Source organism: Papaver somniferum, chromosome 1 (assembly GCF_003573695.1).
Source record: "Papaver somniferum cultivar HN1 chromosome 1, ASM357369v1, whole genome shotgun sequence".
Lineage (NCBI taxonomy): Eukaryota > Viridiplantae > Streptophyta > Magnoliopsida > Ranunculales > Papaveraceae > Papaver > Papaver somniferum.
The window spans coordinates 131,903,171-131,912,139 of NC_039358.1; the positions used below are offsets into that span (position 1 = coordinate 131,903,171).

The following is an 8,969-nucleotide window of genomic DNA, read 5'->3' on the forward strand; positions in this document are numbered from 1 at the left end:
CAGAGCGGTGACCTGATCTCCCTTTATTTCCATTACCCCTTCGGGTGTTGGAAACCTGAGGTACTGATGATAGGTTGTTGCTACTCCTTTGAGATTGTGCACCCATCTTCGGCCAATGATGGCGTTGTAGGGGGAGGGTGCGTCCACTACGCTGAATCGAGTATCAACCTTCATGGGCCCTGCATTTACTTGTAAAAAAATATCTCCCAAGGGTTTTGTTGGGGCCCCATTGAATCCGTAGACGGTGTAATAAGAAGACATCAGTTGTTCGTCGTTCAGCTCCTATTCGCTTGAACGTGTCATAGAACAGAACATTAACCGAGCTCCCTTTATCGATGAGGATCTTCCTGATGTTGCATCCAATTACTGGTAAAGTGAAGACCCTGGGATCGTTGTGATTTTCCATGTCTTCCTCTATATCTTCAGCATCGAAGGTCATAGGTGCGTTCATCCACTGCTCGTGTTCCTCTACTTCTACCCCATCGATCTTGTACAAACTCACAGTAATCCTCGAATTGATTTCTTAGTCTTTCCCTATCTGGGAAGTCAGTGATGGTCCAGTAGCTTCGGAACATGATATGGTGTTGATGCTTCGGTTACCTTCAGGTAATTGGACTTGCTTGCTTCACTTTGCCCTATCTTCAGTTGCTGCCTTCTGTATGTATTTCCTGAGGTCACCATCGTCAATCAACTTCTGGATCATTATCTTGAGGTTCTTGCATTTCTCTGTTTGGTGCCCGTTGAAGCAATGGTATTCACAGTAATCCCTTGACTTCTCAGTCCTAGGGGGATGTTTTCCTTTGGACCATGGCCATTCCAGGTTTTCCCGGTCCTTGATTTCCCTTAGAATGCGAGTGTAGTTTGTGTTCAGCTTCGTGAAGACTTGATCTTCGAATTTACGATCGTCACGTCGACGGTCGTCCCTTCGTCCTCTTTTATCATCATTAGGACGTTCAGCTAAACTACCCTTCTTTGATCCGCTGGCTTGTTCTACGGAATTAGTCCGATGAGATCTTTGAGCTTGGGCCCTAGGGTTTCCCCGCTGGATCTCTTCTAGCCTGACGTGCTTTTCAATGATTACTCGAAGGTCTCCTTCTGTCTTAGGAACACTTCCATGAATCTCCACAAATAATGGGCTCATTCTATCCAGTCCCCATTCGTAAAAGTTGATGCTGACCACTGGATCTACATTTCCTATGGCTTGACAAATCCTGTGCCATCTGTCGGTATACTCCCTGATCGTCTCTTTATAAGTGGTTGCTAGTGAGAAGAGCTTATCCATTCCTGCGTTGACATCCTTGTTGTACATGTAAGTTTCTAAGAACTTCTCAGCGAGCTGGCCATAGGAGTTGATGGAGTTGGGCGGTAGGTTGTCGAACCAAGAGAGTGCTGATCCCTTTAGACTTGAAGGAAAATACCTGCAGAGGACTGCATCGTCTTGTTCCCATCGGGCTAAGATATGATTGTAATAACGAAGGTGTGCTGCGGGATCGCTGGACCCATCATAACATTCGAATGCTGGAACAGGGAACTTCTGAGGGATAAGTGCTTTGGCCAAGTGTGGGGTCAGTGGTGTGGTTTTTTCTTCTCTCATTACCTCTTCTAGTCTTCCCCCTCCTTTCCTGGCTTTCAGTTGTTTGATCTCTGCCATCATTTCAGCACGAAGATCTTCCATTGCCCGCTGGTGGTCTTCTTGGATCGTAGATTGCCCTGGTCTTCGATTCTCACTATCAAATAGTCTGAATCCTCCGGTACGAAATCTGGGTTGGATGACCTATTTTCTCTGGTTGCTCCTCGGTTCAATGGCTCGGGATTAGTCACGACAAGCCTTCGGTCACGGTTCGGCTCTGGTGCTTTAGTATTTGCTTCATCGTGTTGATGCGCTGCTCCGACACTTTGGGCAATCTTGTCCTTGAGCTCCTGATTTTCTCGAGCTAATAATGCCACAACCTCTGCATATGTCTTCTGGCTCTTCTTTAGTTCTTCGAGCTCTGCTATAAGCTGGGGGAATGATTTGATCCTTGGTTTGGAGTTCCGATCCTCCATTTCCTTCTAATGGCCACAATGTGATCTTCATCAATGGTATGGATTAAGGGATGGGGCGGGTCGGAATTTGGCAACAACAATTCTACCTGTGGAGGCGTCGGTTGTGTGGCCGGCAGGGTCTGGTTCTGGTCGTTCGTTGCTGGCATCCGAAGGGATGGCTGCTGCATCGTTGATTCTGCAAACCCTTATCGTTGTTGGTGAGCACGGGAAGCAGCGGCTACCTTTTCTGCTTCAGCTTTGGCATCCATATCTTTGAGTGTCGCTGCCGCTACAAAGTTGATATCAGAGGGTGAGGTAATTTCCGCTGTATCTGGCTTCTGGTTTGGTGCCTTCGTCTTCTCACCCTTTTGTTTGTTGCGCGTCATAACTGGCGTCGTCCTTGGTGTTTCTTTAGACGATGCCTTGGTTTTTCCCGCATCCTTTGTCTTTTCCATCTTCGATCTTTTTGCCTGCATAGGTAAAACATCATCGAAAATTCGATATCCAAGTGGGCCCTGTTAGTAAAGTTAATTCAAATGTGAAGGTCATAAGCGTAACTCCACTAAAAGCTTTGGGGGATAGCGAAAGGAGAAAACTGTCTTTGAAAGGGAAGATCCAATAATTACAAACATAGATCTATTAACAGATCTTGAAAAGCATTTTAAGGGAAGTGCAAATCGATCGGTTTTAAGTATGAAAATCGTGAAAAATTCTAAGAAAAGCGCCGATCTCCAAGATTTAAGCGTGGAACGCGTACAACATTTTAAAGAACACACAAATCCGTAAGTTTTGAAATCGGGAAACATGGAACTCTAAAAAAATGCGTAGATCTGTGAGTTTTAAGCTTGGAAAACAAATATCATTTCTAAGAAAAGTATAGATTTATAAGTATTACTTAAATCCTGATATGATAAATGTTAAATCTCGTGAAGAAAATTATTTTCGAAGGATGATTTTAACTGTTAGCTTAAATCCGAACACTATTATTTAGAGAATAGAACGGGGAGACAAAAATGGGTAAAATCACATAATAAGATAAATCTTTTACCGGGACAGAGTCCCTGTTTCTAGCGCCAGATTGTGAACACATAAATATCGATGGCATCCACGTGTTCACAAACAACAATCACAGTGTGTATAAAATCTTTATGGGGAATAAAGTAGATGTAAAATGGCATAACCACGATGACTCATCGACTCAGAGCCTTCGGGCTCGTCCTTGTCTAGTCATGAGAATGTAATTCAGCTATCCATATGAGCACGATACATGGTGTCACAGAGCATAATAACAAAAGCAGAAAGTAAAGTGCTGAAGTATAAATGAGACAATGATTTACGTGGTTCCGCACTAAGGCCTACGTCCACGGGGTTGGGGTTTCACTATGCATTTGGAATTACAAGCGTAGTCAAAATGACTTTGTGTGAATCACGAAGATAGAGGGGAAATAAATCTCATACTTACTCTTCCTATTTCTCTCACCTATTCTCTTACTCTCAGTTGGTCGACCTCTCCTCTCTCAGTAGAGGGGGGTATTTATAGGGATGATACATGGGGTCCACTATTAGAGACAGTTGCAGCCTCATCTTCTTCATATTTGTGATGATCCCGCTGGTATCTTCGTTCTCGACCGAAGGCTCCATCGGTTTTGTATGGTTACGAAGGGTCACCTCCTTTTCTTCCACAGATCTACTGACACGTACCCTATGCCTATGGTATTTAATGGGGGTGGTTGGGGCGGTCTGCACGCGTCAGACAGATGTTTGATGCCCCTGTCACATCTTTGTCAGTGGAGCTAATCTTCGTCGTTGATCTTGGATCTGCCTCGAGATGGGATAAAGCAGATCTTTGGGTGCTCTTTAGTACTCCGCCGTGGCTCGTTCCTTCAGTGCTCCCTGATCCTGAGCCATTGGATCATTGTGATGACGAACAGATATAGGCGATAGAGGTCCCCTGGGTGTTGGGACGTGGCATCATATCTTGATGTCTCACTGTTGCGTGTCTTCCACGTGTATTCCCTTCAACACTTGGCGGATGATGAATAATGTGTATACAGTGGCATTGATTACTGATTGGTCTCGAAATATAACAATAATTCTGAATACACTAGGGCTGAAATCGCTTGTGATATCCCGCCAGAGACAAATTGCGGAACCCTTGGTGGGTAATAACCACACCCCTATATTTCTTCTGGTGGGCCTTAGGGGTTGTTTCACTCGGAATTTAGCCCCGGGATAATCGAGCGTCAACGTAGAATCATTGGAAGTAAAATGTAGAAACACGTGGATATGCAGCTTTAGATGTTCGAGTCAGGGTTGAATCCAAACTAATTGGCGAAACTATGTTGATCACATAATTGATGGCAATGATCAGCCACTTGTAAAACAAGTATCTCTCTATCAGGTGCTTCAAAGGCTCGATTAGTATACGAATCTTTCTGGAAACAGAAACAAGGAACAAGTGGTTATACACAATTGAATGTTTCAGAGAGTTGAGAACCACGTCTGACAGGCCTTACTTTCACGTTGTAAAGTGCGATTATTGTTTTATTAGTTTACTGCTAGAGTATTGTTGAATTGTTCAGTTGTGTCTGTCTGGGAAAACACCTGGATTGATGATGCGGGAATCTACACAAGTGGCTAGAAAACTGTCTGGCAGCAATAATATGCAACAAGCTTATTATTCAGCTACTGCCTAGTGGGAAATATAGCTAGCTAAGATTTTGACATGCGTGTTAGTGAACTTCGCTTGGATGGGAATAGACTTCTTTTTACTTGGCAGATATTGGTCGGTTCAGTTCCGTAGAGTGTGGACCAAAAAACGCTAGAAATTGCTCATTGTCCGCAAAATATGAATTTAATCTATTGTTTTATATGTCTTGGATATATATTTCTGTATACCAAGTTTTCAGATCAAGCGAGTTAGATCATCGATACAATTTTCTTTTTAATAGTATAAGATCCTGAATGACACCAGTAGGTGAATTTTGCAAGTAGATTCGTCTTTACATCAAAGTTCAAATAGCTTTCATCAATTAATACAAACTTTCTCTCCTTCAAAAACATGAATAAATCGCTTTAAGAAAAAAGCATGAACAAATAATTGCTCCAGTAGGCGTCTCTTTTGTAACTTGAAATTATTTGAAGCACAGTCAGATATTATGTGGACATAACCATGAACAGAAAAGAGCAAACAAAATATCTTCCTTGTTCAGCGGGATGTTTGTTGTTCAATCAAAAATTATCGTTAAAGTGGGGTCTGGGTCAAAAGCTAGCTAAGATTGTGACTGGAATGGCTAGTGGGCAGTGGCAGAACAGCAGAACATGTGGGATACTTACATTGTTGTTGATAAATCACGTCGTTGATGATGATGATGGTGATAAGTTTTTTGTTTTCTGTTGTATCAAATGCCAGTTTCGGGTAAAACATGTCCTGCATCTGAGCAACTGATCATTCAAAAGGTCTGGTCTAAAATAAATCTCTCAAATAATACATTTTCATATCTGAATCTGAGTGTTATTCTTCGGATATCCATGCTAAAAGATAAGATGGAAAACAAACCTGATGTACTGTAAAAATGGCAATCTAAAATCAAATCCTAAAGTAATGTTAAAGACAAGAGACAATAGCCAACCTGAAGTGTCGACATTACAGTACCACGTCATAGTCTAGCGAAAATAGTTAGTCATAACAACTTGCTTCTCTCGCACTCTCATATATTGATGAGACCAACTTGATGAAAATGAAATGATGATTCAACGGCTGCCTAATTGTTGTACGTACCTGATGAAGACATTATGTTACCGTTTGGGTGGATATGCATGTTATCTTCTGTCTACATAATCCGGTGTATACCAATTAAGCATTTTCCACAACTATTGCATGCATATGTACTGATACGACGTACTTGCTCCTTTTAAGTAGTTTTAACTTGCTCGAAAATTCTGCCATTAGCTAGCTACTTCCTACTGGTGTTTGGAAGAACATTTGTATGTTTAACATTTCGAAGAACATTTGTATGCATATATTTACAATATGAGATACTTAATTAAGTTTGACGTCGTTTATCAATACGTGGTTCTCATTAAGCCATCTTAAACCTAACATATAATTGACTCCATTGGTGATTTAGCCCACAGGTGGGCACACACCGTGGGTGGGGGATTTCCAATTAGTGGGGCGAAGAGGCATGTGATTGATGTGCATGTAAAGTATACGAATAAGAATAGTGCTGATCAATAAGAGTAATGTTTATCATCAACTTGTTGATACTGCAACCCACAAGTATCATCAAGTTGGGTATATCTATAGCCTATAAGTTAAGTAGCTAGCTTTAAGAGGTACTTGTCGAGCATATCAATGGAGAAAGGTCAGACAAGGAGTAGTGTTGTTCAATAAGTTAACATACTATCTATCGATGGAGCTGGTAGTACGTAAGAGTCCAGTCGATTCATTGTCTTACTCAATATGACCAAGTTGATCCATAATGCATGAGATCCATTTAATTTCTCCCTGTAAATGTGGGACGTCGGCCTAACTAGGTCCCCCTTCCGTCTTATCGACCTAACTATCCCTTCATAGTACACCACAAGCTTAAATTTGCAACTAGCTCTGTAGTTGGATGTAGCTGTTCGCACTGTCAACAATAATAATTAAGGACGAAACTGCTGCTACATTTTGAAAGAAATCAAGTGTCTGCCAATGCTTGTCGGGACGATACATGGCTATATAGGTAGGCAGGCAGTAGTCACTTTTGATGAGGTGATTGATAGATGGCTAGCTAGAGTAGACAACAGTCACTTCTAATGAGGTGACATAGGATGGATAAACCTTTAAAGTTGTCAGCCATTTTCCCTTGCGACGAGTTCTTCTTTCCGCGATTCATCTGCGTATGAGTATATTTGTTGAATTATATGGGTTTGTACTTCCTATATGAACATGACTTGCGCCCTTTGTGACGAGTTCTTCTTTCCGCGATTCATCTGCGTATGAGCAAGGTGTACTATAAACTTGTTAGTTCTCCAACCAAATCGAGTGATTCGAATGATGCATAATACCTTCACAATATCACAATACAGAAAACGAACGTGCATGAACGGATAACAGTTAACCGTGTTAGAAACCCTATCACACCACCGTACCAAAATACGACCAGAACATAAATATGTACACTCCTGGACCTTAACAGGACGCAACATATATAAGGGCTGACATGCAAATTCTTCCTGGCTAGATTAAATTAACATGTGTTTTGTTTGTTATTTTTAACACGCTTCAACTTTGGACATTGGACCCATTATCGCATATGGGCTTTAGTTAGTCTATCTAACTTGGAATGATTTTTTAGGGACCATGGTTTTTTTTGAGGGGACCATGGTTTTATTAGGCCACCTTCCCTATAGTGATAAGGGGTGTCCTAAAATGTTGAAAAGACTAACCTACCCTTAACCTAATTTAATTTAAAACCAACCTAATAACCACCTATATATATATAACCACCACCTCCTCCCACCACCACCGCCCACCACCGCCGATTACCATCACCACCACCTCCGATTATCACCACCACCAACCACCGATTACCACCACCGCCGATTACCACCACCACCACCTCCGATTATCACCACCACCAACCATCGATTACCACCACCACCTCCTCCCACCACCACCACCACCGCCTATTTAAGAAATGTAACAACATCAATGCAATCACAATTAAGTTATGTTACATGATAATTTTATCGAGTATAAAAGACGCCAGCCGCAGCCTGATTCTGCCATGGGACCACTCCGGAGGTATTTTCCAACAAACCCTTCACTTTAATTTGATTTTGATTGCTTCAATCGAATAGAAATCATCAAAATAGGGTTTTAGTAGGAGTTACGGAGCCGTGTTCGGTTAGGTCGATTTTCCAAAAAACCCTAGTTTACTAACCGAACTTCTTGAAAATGAAGAACACGAAGAACAGTTCGGTTCTATTGGATTTAAAACTAAGTCACCGAACTCTCTGTTCGGTTGTTTCGCAAAAAATTTTAAAACTACAAAGTAACCGAACTCCACCCTTAGAACCGAAAAAAAAAACAAATCCAGTTTAACCGAACTGTGTTGTTGTGGCCATTATCTTGAGTTCCAAAATAACCGAACTTAGCCAATAGAGTTCCGTTTTTTCGCAAAAAATTTTAAAACTACAAAGTAACCGAACTTATCCAATGGAGTTCGGTTGATTCGCAAAAAATACTTTTAACCGAACTCCTTGTATTAGAACAACAGAAGTCCATAAGTTCGGTTCCTTCGCAAAATAAGGATATCACCGAACTTTAGTTTACGAAAATAATGACAAGTCCACAAGTTCGATTCGTTCGCAAAAATATTAAGTTTTCTTTGTAACCGAACTCTACCTTTGAAACTTCGTAACCGAACTCTACCTAATTCGCCAATAAATAAATTTCTTAGTAACCGAACGTTTGCCTAATTGCATATATGCATATATAAGCCCAGTTCGGTTGATTCGCAAAATATGTTGAAGTTTGCGAACCAACCGAAATTCTAACACTAGGTTACTTTTAACCTGCAGTTCAGTTGGGAACTTGGTTGCGTTGAAGTTTGCGAACTAACCGAACACACAAGATGTACCCAAATAAATTGTTAAGTTCAAAGTTCGGTTACCTACCATTTTATCCTAGGTAACCGAACATTACACTGTACGACCAAAACCTCCATTAACGAGCGAGTTCGGTAACCTGCGTGTTTGGAAAACGTAACCGAACTACACTTTCAGGTGTGTTCGGTTACATGTTCTTGACATATGGTAACCGAACTGACCCAAATCTACATAAAAAATTTCATTTTTTTTGAAAGTTTGGAGCAATTCAACCAACATTATCTAAGTTTGAAGCACACCTGGGTACCCAAATACCCTTCCTCCGGTTGTGGTTGGTAAAATCC

General features: G+C 41.4%; 1 protein-coding gene across 1 annotated transcript; it reads right to left on the reverse strand.

Annotated features, from left to right (window-relative positions):
- Positions 1-625: 625 nt before the first annotated feature.
- Positions 626-1,651, reverse strand: LOC113350868. Its single transcript, XM_026594973.1, has one exon. The coding sequence runs from the start codon at positions 1,649-1,651 to the stop codon at positions 626-628; it is 1,026 nt and encodes a 341-aa protein (XP_026450758.1).
- Between the last annotated feature and the right edge of the window lie 7,318 nt (positions 1,652-8,969).

Coding starts and splice junctions, on each gene's coding strand:
- LOC113350868 (XM_026594973.1), bottom strand. CDS start 1,651: ATGGCAGAGATCAAACAACTGAAAGCCAGGAAAGGAGGGGGAAGACTA.